Here is a 27,632-nt window from a genome sequence, read left to right on the forward strand (position 1 = left end):
CAAAGACTGACTACCCAAAAAGGGTATTTTTCAAATCTGCGGGGAGGGAGCAAAAATTTTGGGAGGTAAATACACCCCCTACCAACTGACACCATTGATACAACATTTATTACATGCCACATAATGCTTCTTATCCAGCCATACTGGTTTTTACATAGACATTTTTGCCTCTTATTATTGCAAATCATTACATGTTTCATAAGCAATTGACAACCAAGAAACAAAGCCTGCAGAGCAATACAGTGGAGGGGGCAATTTTATGTTACTTTTGTCTCGATTCCTGTTGTGTCCCTTTGGGATACAAAGTCTAAATTGGCAATCTATATTTTGCTCTCTACGTACCTTTACGCATTACGGGGCACCTAGAGTGCATCTAGCAATTGTTTCAATTTTAGTAGCCCCTCCACTTGCTCGAGTATTTAGACAAATAGCATATTTTTTTTCTTCATATCGTGATTCCCAATGCCATCCTAGCCGAGTGATTGGCATGCTAGATTTGAAATCCTTTATAGGTAAGGACAGAGGTTCGAGTACTGGTGTCGCTGGTTATTTGATTTGGAACAGGGGTCAGAACCACAACTACGGCAGCTCAGACAGTGTCGACCGAGCTCTAAATGTTTACTCGAGAAACCTGGCGAAGGTAAACAGGAACTGTGTGCGAGTACACAGGATGGCTGGCACCCAGCCCCCCTCCCCCCCCACTGCATTTTCTTGCTGAAGGACCATGAAACAGAGATCAGTACAGCCGGTAGAGCCTGTAAAGTCGAGCGCCGTATTCTTTACCTTTTTTTATATTCTAAACACGAGTAAAAACTTTTTACAATACGAGTTTAGTACCAGTTATACAAACAAATACAACTGATGACTGATTTACAGTAGCAAGCTTCATTGTTAGTGAAAGTTTTCGATCAATAATCTTACGAAAAAGAAAATGGATGGAAGTTAAACTTCAACACGCAGTGCACAAAAGGAAATAACTGAATGAACGATTTAGTTTTTATAACACTTCCGCGAAAAAGCACCATTCATAAACAACAACCAAGGCCATTTGTTGTAAGAGCTCAAAAAAAAAAAAAATGTGCATCCTAGGTTTAACAGGAAAAATAAATGAAAGCTTTTAGTCAAAGATCTTGAAGCCAAAGGTCTTTTGGTCAATTATAAGAACGGTCTTCAATATTACTTACGGGCCAAAGAGCCTGTTCGATCACAAATAGACAAAAAAGAAAAACGTATAATCTCTTTTGATCATCACAAACAACTTTGATACTATAGATGCTTGCTTCAGGTAGCCTACTCGTTGTGTACGTGATTGTTCTTAGATTCATAAATGGCTGGGCTTTAAGAACACTTACCAGTTATTATTTAAAGTAAAACGCGTGATAAAAATAATTGCATTTTATGTAAAGGGAATCCTAACCAAACAACTAGCATCTAAAATTTGCTGCTCTCAATCCTGTCTTAATAGCAAAAGGAAGAGGATGAGGGGGCGGGGGTGTCGTCTGGCCTTTGGTACTTGTAAAACAAACTGTCGAAAAACAACTTCCAATCTTTTATTAACTCTTCCCGGAAATTTTTGCAGCACCAACCCTGAAAAAAATATTGGTAGGCACCAAATCCCTACTTCCTGCATAGACATAATTTCACTTTTAGAAAGGGGGGGGGGGCAAGAACTAAGAATTCTACTGGATGAAGGGAGCTAGAGTACAGAAAACCTTCAAATTGACCCACTTCAAGAATATTATTTCTTTCTGGAACATATTTCCTGCGTTTTCAGCTTAAAGGGGTGAGGGGGGGGGGGACAGAGCCAAATTTATCTCCCTCAATCAGCATGCCTGATCATACGCTCAGCAATCTGTTTAAATAAAAGCAAAGAACAGCTAAAAATACTAACCTACAACAACTCCTTTCTTTTTCCACAAAACTATCTGTCTTTGATCGGTAAGACCCACTACTGAATGACCTCTGATAGTAAGGAGAGTAGGACTGGTAGTTTCCGAGCTTAATGTAGGGACTTTGTAAAGCTGACAGCGCTCCTCTTTGCGAAGATTGATCTGGCTGCCATGACCTTGGGCATTTCTTATTCATTCGGCCTTCTACCGAACCAGATGACGATGTAACACCACTACTGGATGATGTCAATGAAGAGTAAACGATAGAATTCCTAGGAAAGGATTTAGTCGGAGATATATCATCAGTACTGATTCCCGAATCGATGGTATCTTGTATTTCTTCATATGTTTGGTCTTCTGGAAGCAGTAGATCGGAACTGGACACTGGAGGTATATCATACGTGGCTTCATTTTCTATTATATCTACAATAGTACAATATAGATATTCACGTTTAATACCTGATTTATTTCTGTTTAAACAAGAAGAAAGGAAAGTCAAATTGAATACATTGCAAGAATGTACACATGGGAGTGTATGGATAAATGTAGGGAGCTTACAGTAGCTTGAATAGTATTCTTATATCCTTCGTTAAATAGGAATATATTTGGAATACGAAAATGATATAATGACAGGAAATGTATTTGAGTACTTTTTAACCTATTCTAAACTTAATCAAATTTAATGCACTAATTCAAAGCTTTAGTTCTCCAAGGACATATCCTGAATTTTGACTCCAAACTGTTTTGAGAGAAAGCCAAATTGATCGTATGGTGTTGACGCTTAACGTTGCCAAAAAGAAAGAAACAATAAAACATGTGTCATCGTTCAAATTAGCTTCAATTAAAATTAGCTCAGGTTGAAATAGAAGAAACTACAATCAGAGGTGAAACAGAACTTCTTTTTTATTTGTGGGGCCCTTAAATTCTATATCCAAAAATTTATCAAATAAAAAAGTATTGGGACTCTTCAGTTATTCCATTCAAGAGAAATTTTTGAATAAAGTTACCTCTGTAGCCTAATCTCAGGATTCCAAAATTCAAGTTCTAGTAAGCAATTAATAAAATAATTTAATGCCCTTAAAGCTAGCATGCAAGTTCAATCAAATTCTCTGAGCCATTAAGTCAAAGATAGGCTACAAGAACACAGTACTAACCAGGTATACTACACAAGTACTGTGTAGTATGTGCAGTAGTACCGTTTAGTGGTACTGTGTAGTACTACGTAGGCAGGGCGGTCCTTCACCCACTTCAAATGCCTCGACTTTTACAGCTTTGCCCTATACTTTTGTTTAATCCGCCAGTTTTTGGACGATTTGAAGAACTCCCCCCATTCCTTCCAAAATACGTTTCTGCGTCCGTGCCTAATACAATTCAAATTATGAAAAAAAAATCAGTCAATTACTGTAATCGTTACAATTGGTTTTAGGTCAAGACCGGTGGCGCATTGAGGCTGAACAGAAGTCTAGCATCTGAATTTTTTCAATCGAATTTTTAATTTAAATACCAATCTATTTTCTTTCAAGCAAGTCTGTTTTATGTTCACAAAGCTGTATAACATCATTTATATTGAGTATCAAATGAAATTAAAACGAAGTTAAACTTCCGAAGCCCTAGAATTAATGTATTCATTGAAAAACTTTATTTTTCTTCATGAATGCTCAACCTTTTAACATTACAGTCCCTTTCACCCTTGATAACTTTCCATGCGAGAATACTCCCTTTACTTGGTGATACTACAGGTTTTCCAGGCAACGTAAAACTTACCAATGGCTGGGTTTGTATCTTCACTATTTTCATTTTTAGACAAGATCTCTCCTTTGGCCAATTCAGGGGAGCCTTCTTTCTGATTTGTCAAAGCATTTGATACTTTCTCTTGAGGGACTGAGATACTTTCTTCCTCAGTTCCTTGCCGCTTGAGCTTAAAGTGCGCTTCCAGACATAACTTACGTGAAGTAAGTAATTCGAGCGTCTCCTTACAGCTATTTTGAGCGACCTGAAACACACAAAGGCTCTTAATACAAAAGATGAGCCCTGGACGTCTTCTCTCATTTTCTGAGTCTAGCTAAATGTCTTTACTGCTTCAAGATGTGTTCGAGATGTTGCCCGCTTCCCGTCACCTGTCGTACATCTCGGAACGCCACCTGTGCCACGTAATTCCACCACACTTATCACGGTTCAAATTTTAACGAAATTTTGTTACATTCTTGAATCGGGAAGGGGTTTGTTTACAAAAATCGACATAAAAATTGTGGAATTAATTCTGCAACGCTTGGAACGCACTACCTGGTGTAGGCTACATGCTTTCTGACTGGGCAACTCTTCAGACTAGTTTTGAAAACCAAAAATTGAAAATTCCCATTAGAAATTTATCAGAAGGAGAAATAGAAGCGAAATATAGTTTACCACTCATATAAATGACTAGTAATCACTTTCGTACGAATCGTTAGGTATACGTTATTTAAGAGTAACAGAGGGTTTTTCTTCTATTTGTTATTGCTTTTATTTTAAGTACTGCCCAGTGAAGTGTTCTACCGCGAAAATAGCCAAGCCAAACACGCAAACAGGGAGTGGTTCTAGAGTCCGACCTCCAAAAATCCTCAAGCTTTTTTTTCAATGACATTCTTTAATTATTACCTAACTGACACGTTTTTCGGTTTTTAATAAATTTGGTCCCACTGTAAAATAAGTCTGGCTTGTGTGCCAGTGTTCAAAAGACCAGGTAGACTGCACAAAATAAGTATGGTTTCAGATGCGTGAAATCAATTCTCCTAGCAACAGTAAAACATCAACAAATTTGTCAAAATTCAAAGATATTTCTGACGGTTAAGTAACTTCAAAAGTAGACAAGGTGCGGTTAACTTCAAGCGTGGTGGCAACTCTTTTTAACCGCTTAAAAGTTCACATGCTAATTGCAGTTGTGTGAATGCGGAATGAGTTGTAACTTAAAACCACAGAGTAGTTAGTTCTGCAAGACGAAGCATACATCTCTTTAGGCATTTTAAGAAAATGTCTTTGACTTGCACTTTTACAAAAAGAGAAATATCTATTATAACCTTTAATTAGCCGTGTAATAAAAATCTCAATCATGAAGTATTTCTTTATTCAAAATATGGAGAGGTAAAGTGAAATGAAAGACATATTGATCTCTAAAATAGGCCAAGACTGTTTATTTTAACTATTAAATGCGATAAACGTTAATATTTGCACATGCACACAGCTGGAGGGGGAAGGTTATGCACTTCAACCCCTGCCTTAACTATTTCCCCTATGTTCAGTAAGAAACTATTTCTCCGCCCTTACCCTAGGATATAACCAGCCTTAGCTTTTGGTGGCCAAATAAAAAGTAGTAAAAAAATCAAGCATGCTTTTTATTGTTGTTTGTAACTAATTGCTTGGCCATTACGAAAAAAAAACGTTCGTGGTTCAAACTTTCTTACGCTTTCTGATGTTGGTTTCTTGTTGATTTTTTTTAAGATACAGGGGAAGAGTTTGTTTAGTTGTATCTCCCCTCCTTTTGAAACCAATGTCCGCAAGACCCTAGCAGTCAGTTCTGAAATTTTGAAACCCAAAATTTTCTTTGGTACTTATGTGTTATATAATACACACTCAAGAAGTGAAGTTTGATGAATGCTAATGAAATAAAACAAAATATAATGAAAATACAATACTTTAACAAAACTATGAAAAATACAACAAAGAATTATGGAAGGGGGGCCACCCAGAGCGCATTATAAAATAACCTAACCTACCAACAAAATATTTAATTAAAAATATAGCTATAGGGTATTCTCCCACTGGGCAGAAGCTAATTGTCTGGTATAAACACCGTGAAAACCGCGTTAATAATGAACTAAAAAGGACTAGGTCAAGAATCGCGTTAATAATGAACTTTTCTTTTACTTTGAGGCGGTCAGCCGACACCGAAGCTCCCAATTTAATAGTTCACAAAAGGCCTTCACAATTTTCCTAATAAAGTATTCTATTTACATAATATTTTATTATCACCAAACTTCACTTCTCGAGTGTGTTTTATATAATAGACAAGTACCCATCGCAGTCCTCAGAATATCATTTGACAAAGGCTCTGCGTCAAACTGCTCGGACACACGATTTTTATTTATCATCGTCGATACCGCTATATTTACCATCTTTTTCCACGCAGCCAAGTGGCTTCTAACTCTAATCACTAAACTTCAGGAAGTTGTCTTCGATTACAGATCTAACCACAATTCTCCAAGCATTTTTGGGCAGTTAAACCCTTCATTCACATACAATGAGGAATACAATATTCCTTGTCATTACCAGCTATCAACAGGTCGAGACATAACCACATTTTACAGCAATCAATCTCTTGTTCAAACATACATGAAATAATATATAGAGCAGTCGCATAAAGGACTCTTTGAAATGCGTTATATGATAACTACCTTCTGGTTCATGTTAGTCAAAAATTGAAACATTATGACTTGGTACATTAGTGTCGCTTAGTGAATAGCCTACATTTCATGATATTTATTAAGATCAAATAGAACTGTAAGAATACAACTGTTCAAATAAATTTACAATAGAACAAATAAATCCCTTTTTAGCAATATTTTATCAAGCCTGTTCTCCATGTATGTGTTTGTGATCAGGCATATGGACCGCGGGGTTTAAGCACCCCCTCCCCCTTGAATCTTATGAACTTTGCAATTGTATTAACATTCTTTTAAATAGGCCACAATTTGCCATTTTGTTTTTCAAGTTTGTCCTCCACCCCTCCCCCTCAAAAAATTCCATGCATGCGTATGTCGATACCTAAGATTGGTCTCAAATCCGGTTCATGTCGTCTAGCTGGCTATTAATTGCACACACAAACTCAAATTTAGAGTCCATAGACTAATGGGAAAAGCAAATTAGGATGGAAAAGGCCTTAAATAAGAATTGCACACTTTAAGATGACGAAGCGCAGACTTCAAATGATTGAAATACATTTCCAACTACTTATTTAGAAGGACCGACCTTCGTTCTTCCAAATGAAAAGCATTACAGGGTTAAAGGTGCATAAGGGGATACAAAAAGGTACAAAGGTATACATTTATGTAATTTAAGAATACAATTTATGACGCATTACTACGAAAACCATAATAACAAGACCGGTAGGGTTTTAACAGGACAATACTTCAACTTATAAGGGTCATCATATCAAAAGCTCAACATTGAAAGCATTAGCCTAGAACAACACCAGCGGTGTTTAGACAGGACAAAACTCTAAATTAAATGGGCAGTTCTTGTCTGTTAAACGAAATACATTCAAGAAATACGCTCTATAAGACCTTACAATAATCGGTTTGCCTCCCTGAAATCGGTTATGATTTGCTTACATTGAGTGAGAAAAACTATGATGTCCCTATATTAGTTAAATATTTAATACATAGAGGTGGTTAGGGGTTAGGTATTTAATATGATGCGGCCTGGTTTCCACAGTTCTTTGTCGTAGTTTCCATAATTTTGTTTCTTAAGTATTATATTGTCATCATGATTTGGTATATTTTATTAGGATTAACCTAACTTTACTTCTTGGAAGCGTTTCGTTTAACAGATAAGTACTAAAAGGACTAACCAGAGGAAAATACAGGGGAGGGCCGGGGACCCCCCACCACAAAAATAGAATTCTGGCACCCTCATTGGTCAATTATTGGTGCCCTTGTCACATTCCTCTCCCCCCCCCAATATTTTGCTCTAGATCCACCTTTGGGACTAATAAAAGCTGAAAAGATCATAAGTTCACAAAGATCATCTATACAGAATTTTAGACAGGTTGATTTATGATAACTGACCGCCACTTTTCCGTAAGCAACAAAGCAAAGAAGAAACTAAATAGATGGCTTAAATTGAAAGTTTTGGTTATCTACTGGATTTTCCATATATCTGAAACGAACGGATTTAAATTAAAGAAACATGGATAATATCAGTTGTGTAATACCATTACTGCTGACCCCAGATCATTGTAAATAAATTTAAACGAAGATAAGTTATTCTGTATATGAAAGGGGTTGCCCCTTTTTCAATACCTCGCTCTTTACGCTAAAGGTTTTTATTACTTTAAAAAGCAGAGTTGTGACAAAGAGCCAAAATTTAGCGTACAGAGCGGGATTGTCAGAGGGTCATTTTTTGGAAATGTAATATTTTAGAGCCCTTTATGAAGCGTGGAAACGGTCCCGCAATACTAAAGCATCAATTTCTCTTTTGGTATAAAAAAAGGCAATTTGGAAAAAATAATGAGATGGCCAATCGGTTTAGAAATATCAGAAAACTAATAGTAATACTAACTATCATACAGAATTGCCTAATTGTATATCAAGTGTTAGGGGCGAGGGATCACCGATACTTTTTGCGTGCAAAGGATGGAGAGGAGTACCGAGGTATTAAAAACACATTTTCAGGTTTAAATTTCCAGCCTTTGGGAGGTCAACCATCTTTGGAGGAGTGGGTGGTATTCATCTTGGCTGACGACGGACTATGTCCGGACACTTGTTATTACTTCCCATAAAGCTTCATTGGGATTCAAAAGCCTCTTTGGGACATGTTACGATAGCAGCACAGAACATGCTCCTCCTCCCCTACCTCCTTGCAGAGGTCAAATCAGATATGATCCCTCCAGACAGATCAAAGTACGAAAATTATTATCTTACTTTCCTCTAAGTAGGCAAGGTTGCCATCCCTAGTGACTTATCACTATTCCTAGTGGTTTTGTATGTTATCCAGTGATTTTCTTCCAGATAGTGATTTTTCACGTTATAGCGTGTAGATTCATGATCCAATCGAATAAATCACACAAAACTAATCAATAAAAAAAACACAAAATACTGATTCACTACAGCTCGTAATATGTTTCATTAGCATTTATGCAAATATACCGGCTTTAAAACTTCTAATATCCCACCATATGTCCATATTAGATATAAACCCCAGAGTATTATCACCAATATAACAGGCGAACCTAGTTAATCGCAAAATTACAAAAATGCTCTATACTTCCTATTTCACAACATTTGCTGGGGTTATTTTTTTTTTTTTTCTCTCTCTATAATCTATCTAGATAACTTCGAAGACCACACTACCTTTCCATGTTGAAAATATAACAGTTCAAAATAGGAATGAAATCTTCTAATCGACAGTGAACAGATATAAAATTTTTAACTGGATATTTCGAACACATATACAGTGTTCATCATCAGCAGTAAAAGTAAAAGACATCAATGAAAACAAACAAAATTTATACCCAATAAACAAATTACACATAGTTTATTGCTCTTATTTTTTTTCAATGCAACGTCGGAAGCAAATCTCCTTGACCTTTTCGGTTCCGGTTCATTAGATTTTTCTGACATATCAGGTAGACAGAGGTCATAGCTCTTCAAATTCACCTGTATCTCTGTTTATGGGATTATTCTTCAATAATTTTTTTTTTAATTTCGATTGGATCCCTGAAAATTTGCTTTAAACCTTGGTCCCTAGAAATCAAAGAAACATCTCCAAACAAAATAAACGATTTGGATAATTATAAATATGTTCCGATAGAACCGACGTGAAATCTTCAGGTTTGGAATTTTGCTTTAAGAACGATGAAATAGAATTATGATGTATAAGAGTTTCCACAAGTACATGGGATTTTATAAACCCCACTTTGTTGCTCTACGGAAGTTCGATTCTTTCCAGAATTTAAAAAAAAAACTAGCCATAGTATTACTACCTCTTAAAGCTACTTTTAAACCATTATTTTGTAAAATTCTTTTAAGTTTTTTCACTCAGTCCTGGAACATATGGTAAAGAACAAAAAACATCTGTCTTTTCTGTTGTTTCCAGAACATCGTTGGAAAATTCTAAAAATTTTGTTCCTTTTTTTCAAAAAAGTCTGGTCAGTTAACCTGCCTGGATAATGGTTACTTATTAAAATTTCTTTTAACAATAATAATTGCTCATCAATGAATTATGGAGAACAAATTCTAAAAATGCGGTGAGTTAAGGATATGATTAAACTAATTTTTACTTGGCGAGCATGACCGGAGAAGAACGATAAAAATTTATTGTTGTTAGTAGGTTTTTTGCGAATTTTAAGATCCAGACTATTTTCATTTTTTAAAAGAAGAGCATCTAGAAAAGGAAGTTTATTATCCTCCTATAATTCTATTGTAAATTTTAAATCACCTCCCCAAAGATTAAGATGTTCTAAAAACCTTTTAATTTCTCCTCCCCATAACTCCATACTGAAATTATGTCTTCCATATATCTCCTTCAAAATCTGTGTTTTAAAAAATATTAACTTAATGCTATTGTTTCAATATTTTATACAAAACAATTTGCTAATAAAGGACTTAAAGGGGCCCCCACGGGTAAACCATTTACTTGTTCGAAAAAAAAACCTCTGAATTGAAAAAAATAAGAGAACGTATTGCACAACCTAACTAAATTCATAAATATCTTTCTTTCAAGAAGAATTTCTGCGGCTTTTATATCAGTATTCGTAAGCATTGATACAATGTCAAAACATGAGATTATAGAATTTGAAGAAATTTCCACTTCTTTTAGTTTTTTTTACAAGTTCTGACGAATTCTTAATGTAAGAAATTTGTGTCGACATGAGTGGTTCACATAATGACACTAACCACTTACTCAGAGCACTTGTTGGTGACTTTGTACTTGCAATAATTGGTCGTAATGGCAGATTAGGCTTATGTATCTTTGGAAGTCCATATAATTTAGGGCACAAAGAACTACTTGGTAAGCATTTGTAATAGAGGTGTAGGCTTCCTTTCTTCCTTCAAATTCTTTAACTCGTTCTTAAACTTCTTTGTGTACGAGTCTGTCGGGTCAAAAGAAACTTTTTTGTACGTTTTTTCATCTTTCAGTAAAGCATTTAATTTTGAATAGTAGTAGCCTACTTGGTGTCCATTACCACTAAAGTGTTACCCTTGTATGCGTTTGTAATAATAATAGATTCATCCCTTCTTAAATTATTAAGAATCTTTATGTCTTTGATAGAATTTTTAGAGATTTCTGGTTTTAAAGCAAACTTTGACAGGGTTTTAACTGTAGAAGCTCTTACTAGGCTAACATCTTTGATTAGGATTGGGTTTCTACGTAAAGATGTTTCTATTGAAGAGATAATTTCTTCTACTGGGACTTTATTAGTTTTAAAGCCAAATTTTGGACCTTTTTCTAATACGGACTTTTCTTGTAATGTTAAGGTCCTTGGTAAAAAAAATTCCACTTTTTTTATCACTTGGTCCAAGAGTTGACGAAGGTATTGTGGTTTTATTTTCAGATAATTTTGAAAACTTTTTAAGTAATCTTTGTCTGGAAAGGTGAAAGTCATGATTGAAGTGATTTCTTACTGTTTTTTGAATAAAACAAAAATCACTTGCACTCACCTTTTTTTATATAACATTTTCAATTTATGATAATTTACTGAGGTCAAATAAAGTAAATCTCAACGGAAGTTCGATCCTTTCCAGAAATTAAAAAAACTTGCCAAAGTATTACTACCTCTTAAAGCTACCTTTAAACCATTATACTAGCTCAACTAGAGTAAACAGAAAACTTATATTTTTAGAGAAAAAGATGAGGATTTGAATCGACAAGAGAAAAAAATTAAAAAGAAAAAGTAATTAATCCGATTAGATCGCCGATAACCAATTTTCAGTGATCTGGGTATAAGCCATGTTTACCCATTTTGGGAAAGGGAGGAAGCAATGATTTTGTTCAATTCTCCGTACAAAAATGCAAAAAGGCATTTTTTAAAATTTCAAGGGTAATTGTCCCTTGAGAAATAACTAAATATCAATTTAAATGTATTTTCTTCCACATCTAGGGGGTGATTTTACCCCTTTCTGTAGGTACACCTGTATAGAGCATGGTAAAGAAACAAAACAATTGATCATTGCAATGAAAAAGAGTATTATAATTCTAGTGATTTCTAGCCAATAATCTGAAGTAATTTAGGTGCTGCTTTGTGATTTCTTTTTTCAGTAATCTAGTATTTTTTTTTCACCGGGTGAATACCCTGTAAAAAGGGTTGATATTCACCAGCCGGGTCTGTTGGATGCCCTGATGACAAGAATTTAGGGACTCCTCCCCATCTCTTTCCATCTACCACATAATTCGAATGAGTTTCTGACCCCAAAAAGGCGTATCTAGGACGTTAATTTTCACTTGTATATTTCGAACCCCATACCCAAGGCCATATGCAGGGGGGGGGGTCCGGGTTTCATTGGTTGCCCGGTAATACGAGCTAGACTCTCAGCCGGGCATACCGTTTTTGTAGTAATATTTAGTTTGTAAATAAAAAGAACTACAATAAGAACCCCTTCCCCCTCCGAAATTTTTTTCGACGCGCAAAAGTTTAACAAAAATACATATAAACAAATTTCTGATGCGTTTTTAACCCTCCCCCCCAAAAAAAATTCCTGGATACACTTTTGCCCATACCTAAAACAAGTTTCAGTATTCAACTTCCTATCGTTATAAAGATCTTCGATCGCAGAAAAAAAAACAAAAAACAAAAAAAAACATAGCAGTTAGTGCTGCTTCGTAATGCAATTAAGGGAACTCGTGCTTCGTTTTTGACAATCATGGTTGACAGGAGAAACCAAAAAAAAACTTAAGCAATTAAACACTTGTCAAACCAAAAAGTCAGCCAACTGGTACGTTTTACCTTTAGTTTGAATAAATTCGAGCCCAAGTTACTCAGATTTTGTTCATTAAATTTAAACTACGGTACCTCGTGATTTTCCCACAAAATACTACATTCTTGAGTTTCGTAATAACTGAAAACATAGTCAGCTTTATTTGATAATTTATTGTTTCATTTTATAATTGATTTTCATGTCCTTTTTTCGCTTGTTTATAATTGTTTATAAATTGTTTATGTTCAATTGTGGTTATTCTTATTGTAGACTATAATAATACATAAACATTATCCCCTAAAAAAAAAATTAAGTTAGAAAATGCTACGGTTATGTTTTTTTAATAAAAGAGATTTTTTATGTTTATGAAAATAGTTTGGTTGTTGTAAATATATGATAGCATTCGTTTGGTCCAAAATAACGGCATTATATTCCTGCATAGTTTGAGGAATTTCTCATCCGCACAATGGACACCATTTAAGAAAGAAATCCAGGGCGAGTTGCAAGGCGTAAGTGAATGTTGTGACATTGTTCTATGAACCACTCATCAAAAATCAATCCTCTGGGCTGAGCTGTACCCGGGTGGCCAGAGATCAAAGCAATCTGGGTGGCCAGAGTTCCAAGTTACTAGGCTACATGGCAAATACTAATTTTTCAATCGGACAAACACTGAAACGAGGTTTTTAAAGATTTTTAAATTTATCAAACCAACACAGCAAGTTCATTTGAAAATAAAATAGACAATGAAGAAGAATTTTCTAGTGGGTAATTCCCCCCTGATCACATCGGCAACAGACATATCATAGACAAAATACTAGAGTTGACAGAAGCAACGTGTCTCACGTATATTATTATTTGTTTGTTTTCCCGGTTAGGACATTACACACGTATGTCAGATGGTCATAAAATTTGGGAAAGGGCTAATTAAATTGCGGCCCTAGGGTTGAGGCCCCAAATGATGCAAATAGAAGATATTAAACTGAGGTTTTTTTATATAACAAATATGTTTTAAAAGAAAAAAATATTACACAATGTCGAAATCTGAATCATACAAGCATTCTTAATCGGTATGACTGAAAGGTCCAAAGCGGAGTCCTTTGGCCCCTTCCTCCTCCAACTCCTGCATCTCTAGATTTACCAATATAGGATACCTTAGAAAAATGTGATTTTCAGGTATGAAAGGTATTCGCGGTTGAAAAAGTTTCGAGAAATAAGAAAAAAGCCTGCGAACTAAGATTAGAACATGGGAAGCCGATGACAATGGTCAAACGTAGGGCTCTGAAACAAAAGAAGGAAAAAAAAGGAAAGACAAAGAAGGAAAAAACTAAGTTAACTGTCGTGTTTTGCTGACTGATTAGTAGGCTACTTAGATGTTTTAAACGTTATTAGAAAAAAGGATTGTGAAACCATACTAGTATTTTCTAATGATTTCAGTAATGCACAAAGGGCACTCAGGGCTTAATGAGTTTGGCGGCCAGGAACACTGCTCTTATTCATGGTAAGTTATGGTCGTTTTTAAATTAGTTTCGTTGTTTACTCTAATTACTGTTTGCGTAAGGCTTCATTTCTTCATTAACAATCGATTATGTTCGCTTTGTTTTGATACTTTATATGGTTTTATATATTATATTGTTTTATATTTTATATTGTTTATATATTATATTGTTTTATATTTATATTGTTTATATATTATATATATATATATATATATATATATCTTATATGATATCTTACACGGTTTCCTTTTAACTGGAAAACTACTTCTTTTACTGATTTACTTCACAGAAGGAAGGGGGGACGTGAAGATTGGAAGAAAACATATTTCAGAGCCTGAAGCTGAAAGCCAACCCAACATAAGATTATGCATAATATACGTCTATACACCAAATTCATTCCAGAGTACTCATCTACAGAACTGTGATTATATTTAAGCCCTCGAAGAAAAAAAAATCACAAGAAGTTTGAAACCCTCGTTTTTGCTACCCTGTAAATTCTAAAATATTTGTTTTGGGTACATCAATATTATTTACCTAGTTGAAAACCATGAACAATTTATTTGATTCTTTTTTTACATTAGACTGCCCAAGAAAGAAAACTTCAAATGAGATTAGCCTACTGAAGGATTTTTTTTTTTTTTTTTAAATGATAAAAATGGTTTGGGTGTGGACGTTTAGTTATAAGTCAGAATACCCATATACATACCTTAAACTGCTCCACCAGTTTAGAATTCCCAAGTCTGGTAGCCGTTTGTAATAGACCTTCCAAATCAGGCTGACCTTTGATAAACCCTTCTGCTTGTTCCAATAAAAGGGAAGCAAGTGGAAAAGAAGTGACAGAGAAAGAATCAATTTTTAGACGAGTTACCAACCGCATTGCTTCCACACCCCATTCGTAAGCCTGAAAGAAGATAAGACACTTAAAGTCTATTAACGATAAGTTTTTTACTATAACCGACTTTTAGCAAGCGAAAATTTGAGCCAATAAGAATTTTTGGTACGATTTTCTAGCCAATTAGAAAACCTCCCGAAAAATCTGATTGGACCAAATTGGAGCTAGGTATATCTCGGTTTTAGTACAATCTTACTGTGAAAGGGCCTTTACTGAAACAAAGATTTAACATCTTTATTGCATATTATATTTGACAACACGAAAGAGCACCATAAATGAGTTTAAACTATCTTGCAGAGAGAAAATCCCCGGAGTTCCCTATCTTAGGTCAAAATTTAACTACCTTAGATATTGTTGTAGATATTTTTTTCTTTATATTAAAAATAATCGAATTGCATTTAATACTTGGGTTTCGGTGCTTCAAAACTGGAGGTAGCTGTCTCTTGCTATTCACCCATACCATCCGTTTCATCATTAGCTATCAGCACAAATGATACTGCATTTGTAAACAGGAAAAGTCCATTAGTTTCCTTGTTTATTGTTTTTGTTTATGTAATAATTTTTTCGATTTTATTTATGTATTAATTTGACTTATCATTTTCATCATCTATTTCACAGAGCAAACATTAAACCCAAATAATCATTTAAGGAAATATTAAAAAAAAAAAAAAAAAAAAAAAAAAATCAAATTTCATCTTCAGCAGCAGACTTTCTTTTAGCATATTATTAGACACAGACATTATTTTTCTAACAGATAATATTTCTAAATTAAGATAATTTCCAGCTAATCCCAAATTCATATAGACAGTCAATAAAATTCCCTATAGCTGAAGCTTCTGGTTTCTCAAATTACAAACAAAATTAGATCTTGCTCTAAGCTAAAACAGGACCAAATTAAATATTGCTATCGCTTCCAATTACACAAATCTCCCCTCGCCAATTGTTTACCTAACGGTTACCAGATACTACAGCCGGGGCGGCATCTTTACATATACCATTTTTACCCCTCGCCCACATAATATAAATACAGCTGCTTAACCCCCTATAAAAATAGGACTTGTTTACCGGCAGTTTCGACGAGACAACATTTCCACCTTTAAATTGTAGTATTTTGATCCACGATACAAAAAAAACATAGCAGTTTCACTTAAACTCAATTTAAATAATTCCAAAGTAGCCCTTGATTAAAATCTATCATGGTTGCAGCAGCAGCTGCAACCTAGAAAAGAGCGAACCACGGCCCCTAGTAACAGAAAGTTAAAACACGCGTTTAGAAAAAAAACTGCCTAGTGAAAAAATTGCCATTTGACACTGGTTCAGGAACGGTAACTATTATTTCGGTTCATCTTAAGAGTAAAAGATTATTCCGGAAAGAAATCTATGATGATTTAAAAAAAAACCTTAAAACCTTCGAAAATGGCGTCAGATCAAAAAGAAAAGTGTACCAATGGAATCAACATAGTCAAAAACCTTCAAGAGCAACAGGGAAATTACAGTCCCCCACCTTGGACAACAAGGAAAACCATTTTTTTTTGCATGGGTAGCACTGATCTGCTTCTCCCGTTTTTTCGTTTTGTTTTTTCTTCTTTTTTTTCCAAGGCTACTGGTTTAAAAGAAAATCATGAAGAAATGGTTAATGGGCCATTCAAAACCAATTTCTCATACGTGCTTTTTATAAATTCCAACATCTACAAGAGCCATATAGCCCTAGAAATGGCACTTTTGTGCCATTTCTCAATGGGCGGGGCTAGCGGGCTACCAGAACATCGTAGACAGATTTTTAATAGCTCATATTAAAGGTATTGCTCATATCTACGTTCTTCCTATAAATTCTATCATCTGCAAGCTCCGTTGTGTGAAATAACCGGATTTTCAGAGTTTATACAATGATTTTTTTTGTTCTTCATTTTCAGTAATACTAGGTGAGACCAAGATGTCACCTGATAAATTAATCCATGATTTTTGTATGCCGTTTAATGACTCTGCAGTTCTGAAGATAATATTTATTTTTGTGCTTAAATTTTTAAGGTAATTTTAACTGTATACGGGAAGTTACTGACATCACAGCATAGCCGTGTAAGACTATAAAAAGCGTTATAGACTAGTTTGTTGTTTTGAGGCTATGTGATGGTTTTTGATTCCTAAATCAATATTCTTGTTTTTTATACTTGGCTTCTGTGTTTTCAGTAAAGTGCTATTTTTCAATAATACTACAAACATAGGGAAGTATCACAAGTTGGTTTACTTCCACTAGCTTTATATATATATATATATATATATATATATATATATATATATATATATATATATATATATATATATATAGATAGGCTGTGAAGTAGTAATTTTTGTTCGTTTTAAGTTTCAACTTTGCTCTTTACTTCCCTCAGAAAAACGGTTTTTTAAATTGATCTTGTCTGAATCTAAAAATAATGCTATATAAACTATCTGTTGCATGTTATTCACCTGGTTTTCCCAATAAACTGGTTTAACTAAGTCTCAATTAATCGAAAGGGAATTGACGGACACTTGAACCTTTGGAACATCGATCTTAGGGACATCAATCGCTCATTTCCATGTTTTTTGTCTCAACAGTGCGCCTTTGATGATGTTCCAGAACTCAATTATCAGTGTTTTATTTATTTTAATATCGATTATTAAGAAAAAAAAGCTTAACAAAACCACATCCTCTCCAAATATCATGGCATGATATGGAGGAGGGATAAACCAACAAAAGCTAAAAAAAATTATATGAACCTAATAAAGGGTTAAAAAACGGAGCATAACTTCAGCATTATGTACGCTGCTACCACTAATTTTACGCTCAACTCCTTCCGCAACGCGATAAGACACATCAAAATAAAAATGCAGATAGTAATAATACTAATATTCATGTTTTAAAAGATTTTTTTTTACCAATTATATATCCTATCAATTGAATCATTAAGATCATATTTAGAAAACAATCAATTCTTCATCAGCCTTCAACTCATTTACATCATAACTAATAACTACTTTCAATATCCCTATCTAACGAAAACCGTAACTTAGTCCCTCTAAAACCACAAGAAAACCCTGATCAAGACGTAAGCGAATTATTATCATATTATTAATAACATTAAATTATCATAATTATTAGCATTAATTATCATTGATGGTAATAAATTATTTGTCATTGTTTTCATTGCAAGACAACGGATACCAAAATTATTAGCAATCTATATTAGCATAAATTTGAAACAGACTATAGCATTAGCCAATATAGCCCATTTAATGTAGTATAAGTTTTTTTAGGGGCTAACCTGTCATTCAATCTTTAACAACATGAGCAAGATATATTATCCCAAGATTTGCATTTTGAAAAGCAATTTATATTTCGTGTTTTTATTAAGCACTTTAATTAAGAAAGAATAGTATACCAAGGACGAAATCATACAATAAGTTGACATATAAAACAGGTGTTAAAGAAATCTTTGTTTTATAATTGCGTAAACTCGAATATGCAGAGACAAAAGATGAAGGATAAAGACTTCAGAGGCAGAATAGATGAGAAAGAAATCACTTGTAGGTGTCGCGTCTCAATAAGATAAATAAACTTGAAAAACTATGCAACATGTAGGATATAAAGGTTCCACTACCAGGTTTTCACTCCATCAATACAGCGACCAAGAGTGAAAACACACTAAGTGAAAAATTTAAGTTTTGAGCAAATGCACTTCAAATTAAGGCTACAAGCGACGGACCACCACGTTCCCACCACCTGTCATAAATCTTGGAGCGTAGCGTGTGCCGCACAGTTCGGCCACGCGTGGCACAGTTCCACCATGCTTGGCAAGTGCCACTCGGTGTACGCGATTTCTAAAAGTCAATGGCTACTCGGCTGCAGGAAGCCGTGTCAATGTGAAAATTCTAAGTATCTAATCAGAGGCGCCATTTGGGGGGGTCAGGGGTGGGCAAATGCCCACCCCAGATTTCCCCGGGGGGCCCAAGCTTCCACCACAAAGGGCCCTTTTCCGGCCATAATTATCCATTATGTCCAACATAATCCATTCTGTTCAAATGATTTGAACTAGCTGCACGCCTATTAGCCAAAGAGCGTAATTACATGACGACCCTTGGGGTAATTACGCTATTTGCTATTAATCATTGTAAACTTTGAAAGTAGGTTAGATTCATAATAAAAGTCTCAAGTTCTGTCAAATGCCCCATGCCCACCCCAAGATTTGGCCCAAATGGCGCCTCTGTATCTAATATGTAAAACTGGCAAAGTAAACGTTTTTTAAAGTTAGTGGTGCGGCAATTGATTTAATAATTAACTTTGTAGGTTCATAAGGAAATTCCTTAAAAATAAAGAATTGATATGCAAAACATGACTAGGACCGGATCCAGGGGGTGGGTGAACCCCCTCCAAAATTTCCTAGCGCCCTCACTCTGTTTTTACCTTTTTTTTAAATAAAATGGCCAATCTGATCAATTATTGGCGATGTTGGCACCCTTGTTACATTGCCCACCCCTCAAAAAAATTTGCTCTAGATCCGCCTTTGAACGGAACATTTTGCCGACCTTTTTTTTAAGGTCAATTTGGACTAGGCTAATGTTCAAAAAGCAATATCCATCGTCAAAAAGAATTGGTGATTTTTTTTTTTTTTTTCGGAAGACTGGTAGGTCAAAACCACAAATGCATCTTCTTTTGAATTTTCCGAACCTTTTGCTTTACGGATTTGATCAATTTGTGCCGTAATCTTGAACTGCCCAGGTTCCGTAAATAGGAGATGTATACCAACTGGTGGCCGGCGGTCACAACCCCCCTCCGGAAATACCCTCGTCCTCACCCCCACAAAAAATACTCCCACGGAAAACAATTCCCTCCTCCCCCTCCAGATAATATCCCCCGAAGCAAATAAGGCTTTCCAAATTTTAGATTTTTATTTGAATTTTTTTTATTTCCGTAGGGAAAAAAAAATTTCGGTACTTGTGTGTTATGCGCCACTCACTCAAGTTTACGCTGTGTAAAATTCGAGAGCACAACCGGTTTCTTCGTTAGTTTCTTTCAGCTTAGCGCGAGACAAGACAAGTGACAAAATAGATAGAAATATATAATTTGGGCTACATATTGCACATAAGGATTTGGTAAAGCATTTGGACAGTTTGAAGTCAAAAAACAATTCTTACTTCATAATATGCAGATAAATTGTACCTAACACATTTTGCATGAAGACCCGCTGTACCTTACCCCCCCCCCAATGTGCCAATGTATAGCCCAATTTTTTTCTAAAATAACAAAAAAAACAATGAAAAAACCGGTTCGTTCTCGAGTTTTACACACAGCGTAATTCGAGTGAGTGGCGCATAATACACAAGTACCAAAATTTCTCCCCCCAACGGAAATTCAAAAACAAGACTAAAATAAAATTCTCAAATTTGGAAAGCCTTATTTTACACGGGGGAGGGGGTATTTTCCTCGGGAGGGGGGGCTATTTTCCGCGGATGGAATTTTCCGCAGGAGTATTTTCCAGAGGGGGGGGAGTAATCGTTGGGGGGAGTGGAAAACGCCTAGAACCATATCAACTAGCCCTGTTCTTGTTTGAAGTATGGCATACCTTGTCACCGAAACTTAATTCGAAGACTTCATCTAAATGCAAACGAATCATTTATGGATAAGACAGTTAATCCCTGAAAAGCCTTTCGATGTTAATCAAGGTCGTAAACTTCTAGGAAACATCAGCTTCGAATGCACATTTATGGTTATTAGTCACTGTTTCTTTCCCAGTGACAAAGTCCCAGATTTTGCATACAAGTCCAGTGGACATTGTCCGTCCCGCATCAACCCAAAATCAATCCAATTCTTTCATTCCTTAGTTCTAAGACTATCTACCTTGCTTCTGCCCTAGGAATAACGCATGGAAGGATGATAGATAGACTTATCTATCAACGAATGAACTTACATCAGTTTTATACAATCCTAATAAGGGCTTGTGCCAGATTTGCCTCTCACTCGGACTATCTTGGCTTTTTCTACAATTAGCCATAGCTTGATGCCCGCAACTACTTGATTTTAATTTAAAATGACGTTTTTTATTCAAGTTTCATAATGAAAATACCCAAAAAATATATTATTTTTTTAATGAGAACACCAAAAGATGGCATTTTTCAATGAAAATAAATACAACAAAAACGTATTTTTCGAAATATAGGCAGGAATCTAGGGGTTATGTGCCCCCCCCCTAAAATGACATCTCTGGATACCATTTGGCAGTGAGATATCATTATCCTTTTAATCAGGACGGACTCGATGATGTAACTATGCGTCAGCGATTAATTCCAGTCCTTGATATCCATGCCTAGTCCTTCTCAGCAGTCACAAGTCTGTGTCCGCCATTATTGCCCATTTTATAGACATAATCTTATTTCTCGACGTTGAGAATACAAATTTCCAACTGCCAACATAAGCACCTATTTTCAAAGAAAAAATATTTTAGAAACTCATTTTACCAGAGCCATATCCTTGGTCAGGCTGGTACACAGGAGAGGAAGGGTTTTTAGGGTCATGGTCACTCCCCTGGAAGCTCGATATTTTTGCAATTTTCATTGATTTCTTTTATTTTCGAAAGAATTCACCAATTTAACCCCCAACCCCCATACAGCAACCCCAGACAAGTCACCTTCAAAACAATTTCTTGGGAACGTGTCTGCCAATGGGAGGAGGGGTTGAGATTTTGACCATTCCCTCTCCACAATATGAAAGACTATAAAAAATAAAGACATATTTCTTTTGTTATTTACCTCGATTTAACTGCTATAAGTACCTGAAAAGACAAGTTCTCCATGAATGAGTCATTTTCCGAAAAGATTTAATCCCTCCTCTGAGTCAAAATCCTTGGGACGGGGTTTAGAACAGAATGTATTTGCGCTTAAAGCCCATAGGCAATGATAAAATATATAACAAACAAGGAACAATTACACAGAAATTACAAAAAAACAACAAAACAGTAAAAACATCCAACATAAACTCTATGACCCATCGCAAGACAGAGGAATCATGCCAAACTTCCGACACCCATAAAACATTCATCCGCGAACATTCTCGCCAACCACTCAAAATCAAATCCTCCCTACCAAACACTTCAATCTCCAGATTCACACATCAAGTACACTTTCATTCAAACCTCCACACATAGGACAAAAATAGAGACAAGTCTTTGACCTTTGACTCCCGATAAACTCTTTTCTTTGGCCCAGTGGTAAAATATCAGCCCTCATTTCAATTAATGACTTAGTTTCCTTTTTATTCAAATCCACCTTGAAACTTATTGTCAAGACTATAGACTGCCACGCATTTCTGGGTAAATCACCTTTTACTTTGCTGTTTGGAAAAATCGGACATAACCTCGAGAGCATCTCCCGATAGAAACATCAGCGTACATACCTGGATATGATCAAAAACCCCTTATAATGGCTTATTCAAAGTATTCTTTCTCAGTGAAAGTAAGCAGAAAGATGAGTTTCCACGCGCTTCTTTTTTGTCCAATCTATTATAAAACCATACAAATCTTCAATCACTCTAAAGATTTGTTAACACAGACCTGAATCTTGATTTTTTGTCTGTTAATTTTGATGGATGGTACATAAATTAGCAACTACAAAGGTTAGGCTGGATATCTATAGAAATAACACAGACTCAAGGTTTTCTATTATCAGTTCTTACTATCGTATTTGGGGTTAATCGAAAGGTTACTAAATAATTACTATTAACAGTCACTATATTAATAAGCGAAAATCTATCATTTTTGGGTGGTAAAAGGCGAGCCAACTAGACAAGAGCCTTGCAAATTAAGAAAAATTACCAAATCAATTTTTTGTCTTACGATCACTTTCCTGACGAATTGAGCTAAACAGTCGCACATGGGAACACAGCCAATAATTTACGTGAGAATGGAGTTTGTTTGTTTTTTTTTTCAAAAGAGGGGGTAATTAAAAACGTGTTCTTAGATGTGATTATCGGAAACTTGGCATATTCTATATTTTTTCATGGAGTCAGGGGATCCTTGGACGGCCCTTCAGGGGAATTAAACAATAAACAATAAATGGTCAAATCAGTGATAAGGGGGAGGAAGAATAAATCAAGTAAAATCGACTTGATACATGTCAATTTTTCAGAATGATTAAATAAAACTATCGGGGTCTCTAATAGCCCCCCTCCTCCTTTGGTATGAAGGCCAATGTATACGCTGTATCGAAAAGGTTACATAAATGTGTAGCTTTTAAAAAGGTAAGAAAGCGGAAAGTTTTTAAGAACTATACAAACGCTGCGACGTTCGCCTTTTTTAGCCATGGAGACAAAGATATGATATAAAAAATACAATTAATACACACGATACAATGGATATAGCTTCCCTAAATACGATTTTTGGAAGGAAACATTAGGCAAAGGAGACGTGCCTTTCCTGGTAGTTTTACTATATTAGTATTTGTACATTGGATAACTATAGTCCTTGTCTTTGTCAGCTACTTATAAAATATTTAAACTTGTAATAAATTTGCAATAAATAATCAAATTCTCTTCTCTATCGTATTTTGCATAATATACGACATCTAGATATAGGCCTATAAACATTTTTGTTTGAAGAACATTTTATTTTTTAATCTTGGTATATATATATATATATATATATATATATATATATATATATATATATATATATATATATATATATATATATAGATAGATAGATAGATAGATATTCTTATGTTCAGCGAATTGACGTATTTCGAACAGAATCGAGCATTATGATTTTATCACTGTTCCTGTCCACTCAATTTCAAGCTTCTATTATTTATAACAAATTCATGATTTAGTATCTTCTGCAGCCGTGGATTGGAATTTGCCTCAAGGTTGCTAATACTTCGAATGGTAGAGCTCACCAGGAAATCATGTTTTAAAGAACCTAGCCTGAAGTTAAGATACAGGCAGTAACACATTTTCACAACAACCTATCAATTTCCACTGGAGGAAAAAGTATGCTGAGTTGTGGAGCGCAGTTTAGCAGAACCTGTTTTTGCCTGAAAATTTGTACCCCATATGATCCCTCGAAACTTCTGTTATGCAGCGCCAAATGAATTTTTACGGCTGGAAGCATCTTACACCCTTCGCAGATGCAGAGGTTGCAGGTCAACAATATCTTACCGTGATTTAACTTTTAGATTCAAAAAAGCAATAACTTTAGGGCTTGTAATAAAACTGATGTTTACGCAATATGGATGTATCAGATTTTAGGTTTGTGTCTTATTTACGAGACCTTAGCATTTGTGTATAGGGTTGAAATGCTAATAGATGTAATTACATTAGACCTAACAGAACATAAAGACCCTATTAGATAATTATTTACGTAAACGAATATTAACACTAGCAACTAATTACATCGAAAAGCCACATGAGACCAACACAGTTGCGCACACCCCCTTCCCCCCAAAGCTTCACTCTTCACTCCCTTCCATGAAGTTTATGACGCCTTCCTGCCCCATTCGGGGACGACCTCCTTTGCGTTTAGCCCCAGAAAGATTTAAAAAATAGGCAAGGAGAAAATTAAAGTGTCTTCCCTTAAGCTAATTTACCTTATCTAGTGCTTCGTAGCATCGTGTTGTGTCGTCCATTCTTCCCCTGGTTTCTTCAAGTTTATCGGCAAAGGTTTGGAGTTGGTCTCTAAGGGACTTGGACACATCAGAACTTCTGCAATCAGGTTCATCCGCCTCTGATCTACCGTCGATCGACGAACCATTTGTAACCTTTTCGCTATGCGCACGAAATTCTTCCAAAAGCGCATAGCCTTTTGTTATTTGTCTCTGAAAATAAGACGAAATTTCACTACATGGTTGATTGGATTTGGGCTTAATGAATACCATGATTGCGTGCTTTGAACTGAGCAAAGCTATAAACTGCAATTTGGCAAAGGATCATGATAAGAACTTAACAGTTACAGAGAGGGAATTACCCTTAATAGTTCAAGTATGAAAACAAGACACTTATTTACCCTGCTCTATCATAAACATATTTAATTACTCCATTACAAAATGAAGGAACGAAGGAGAAAGAGATGAAACTGCAAGCCAAATTACTTTTCTTTTATATTAGTACTGCCTTTACTCAAACTTGCAATACTCGTACTACTCTTGTACTCTTGCACTATGTAGGTTCTTACGCTCTTCGTTCCACGAACTATTTCCCAGTAAGGTGAAAACCATAAACCCCTTGCCAGAACAAAATTTGATACTTGTTAAATATCCCGAAAACACCCAAGAAGTATAGTTAGGTTAATCATAATGAAATATACCAAAATATGATGAAAATATAATGCTTTATTAACACAATTATGGAAACTGCAGAAGAAAATTGTGGAAAGCAGGCCGTCCGAAACGCATTATTTTAAATACCTAACCACCTTTATAGATCAAACATTTAATTAAAATATACCTGCATTGTAGTTTTCTTACTGAGCCTGAGCTAATCATAACCGGATTTATAAGACAAGCCAGTATTTTCTCGATATTTAATAAGTGCCCAAAATTTTAAATAAACTAAACATGATCACAAAAACTTACATATTATATGCCAATTTTTCACTTTTTAAAGAATTGTCCTCTCCTCCACCCTATAAATTTCTCCATAAAAGTGCACCAAAAGTCAGATACCGTTGTTGTGCTTCAAAAAACGAACTGATTTTTCCTGACCTCGAAAGATTACTTATCAGGGTCAATCCTCAGTCATCGAACCTTTTACGTGGTAAATTTTAGTTCCTGTGAACAACATACAACTCGGGGATTCTTGAAGATTTATTGTATTATAATACGAGCCGATTTTGTTGGTTTAGAAAAGAAAAGAATAAACGGTCAGGCTCAGATAGTTAATCCTCTGATTCCTGAAAAGCATAATATAAGAAAATCAAGGGGGAATAGACAATTAACTATTCAGATTTGTTAATAATCTGGATTTTCAGCATGATTTCGTCAAGAAACCATACTGCTTCGGCGAAATAATTTCGGTAAATAAATGAACACTTAGATCATCTATTTTTTAAAAATGACGATATTCTAGTTCTTTAATAGAAGATGAAATAAGCCTGGAATGTTTATCAAAAGGTTATGACAGCTATCATAAGAAACGCAAATTCCAGCAAACGATGTAAGGACTCTTTATAAAAATTTTGCCGCAACACTTCGGTCAGTAGGTCAAGCCTTTTGAGCCGAGCGTTTATTCGAATTACAGACATAAAATGACGACAGAAAAACATATGTGGTTGCAAGCAGTACTTCACGCACTTTATTTTGCCGACATATGATTAGCTAATAAAAATAACCGTTTCAAAATTGCTTGAATGTTTTCAACCAGCAGCAGATCCTACTGGACCAGAGGCATAAGAGAAAAAATGGGTACTTGTGTATTATTCAGAACACACTCAATTAGTGAAGCTAGGTTCTTTCATGAAACAAACTACGATGCAAGTACATTTTAATGAAATATTTGGTACTTATTCATTATTCAATTGATTCAATTCAATTCAGAACACACTCAAGAATTTTGTTCAGAAAATCCGGTTCCAAGCCGCAAAGACAAAACTCAATTTAGTTTGCTACGCATAGTGATAGAAGACAGTGTCAGAAACATGGATTTTGAAATGAAGATTTGGGATTTGCCAAAGACTGAAAAAGATGCAAGGGGTTGTTGCCCGCAGCAAAACAGTGCATCAATGTTTCAGACAAAAAAAATCAGTTCCAATTGAATACGGAGATACTCTCAGACTACGTTGGTGTTCACATCTGATAGTCGATAAGAATTTATAGCATTTGTAGATTACACTACTTTAGGTGCTGCAGCTACGGGTGAATCATCCCTTATTCTAAAGCTTCAAGCAATGACTGAGAAGATACTCTTTTGGTTTGACATAAATCAACTAACTTTAAATGCAAAAAAATCATACCTTCTTGTTATGGCACTTAGTATTAACCAAGTGACATTTAACGATCGCAAATTCTGTCGGTCTGTTTGTCTGTCCCGGTTTTGCTACTTTAGGCACTTCCAGGTAAGCTGGGACAATGAAATTAGAAATAGTCGTTTTCCCGATTTGACCATCCGGGGGGGGGGGCGATTAATTCGAAAAAAATAGAAAAAATGAAGTATTTTAACTTACGAACGGGTTACGGGATCTGAATGAAATTTGATGTTTGGAAGGATATTGCGTCTCACAGCTCTTATTTTAAATCCCGACCAGATCTGGTGACATTGGGGGGAGTTGGAGGGGGGAACCTAAAATCTTGAAAACGCTTAGAGTGGAGGGATCGGGATGAAACTTGGTGGGAAAAATAAGCAGAAGTCCTAGATACGTGATTGACATAACCGGAACGGATCTGCTCTGTTTGGGGGAGTTGGGGGAGAGGGTTAATTCTGAAAAATGAGCCTAAAATCTTGGAAAACGCTTAGAGTAGAGGGGTCGGGATGAAACTTGGTGGGAAAAATAAACACAATTCCTAGATACGTGATCGACATAACCGGAACAGATCCGCTCTCTTTGGGGGAGTTGGGGGGGGGATAATTCTGAAAAATTAGAAAAAATGAGGTATTTTTAACTTACGAAGGAGTAATCAGATCTTAATGAAATTTGATGTTTGGAAGGATATTGTGTCTCAGAGCTCTTAT

At 35.4% G+C, this 27,632-nt stretch overlaps 1 protein-coding gene across 1 annotated transcript in view; it reads right to left on the reverse strand.

Moving 5' to 3' along the window:
• LOC136038761 (uncharacterized) overlaps positions 1–27,632 on the reverse strand; it is a 264,699-nt gene that overhangs the window by 32,045 nt on the left and 205,022 nt on the right. Inside the window, exons 11-14 of the mRNA XM_065722136.1 lie at positions 24,557–24,784; positions 14,759–14,953; positions 3,654–3,882; positions 1,892–2,312 (exon numbers count right to left, since the gene is read on the reverse strand). Of these exons, the coding sequence (XP_065578208.1) occupies positions 1,892–2,312; positions 3,654–3,882; positions 14,759–14,953; positions 24,557–24,784 (1,073 nt within the window). The remainder of the gene's footprint in view (positions 1–1,891; positions 2,313–3,653; positions 3,883–14,758; positions 14,954–24,556; positions 24,785–27,632) is intronic.

This window comes from Artemia franciscana, chromosome 18 (genome assembly GCF_032884065.1).
Source record: "Artemia franciscana chromosome 18, ASM3288406v1, whole genome shotgun sequence".
NCBI lineage: Eukaryota > Metazoa > Arthropoda > Branchiopoda > Anostraca > Artemiidae > Artemia > Artemia franciscana.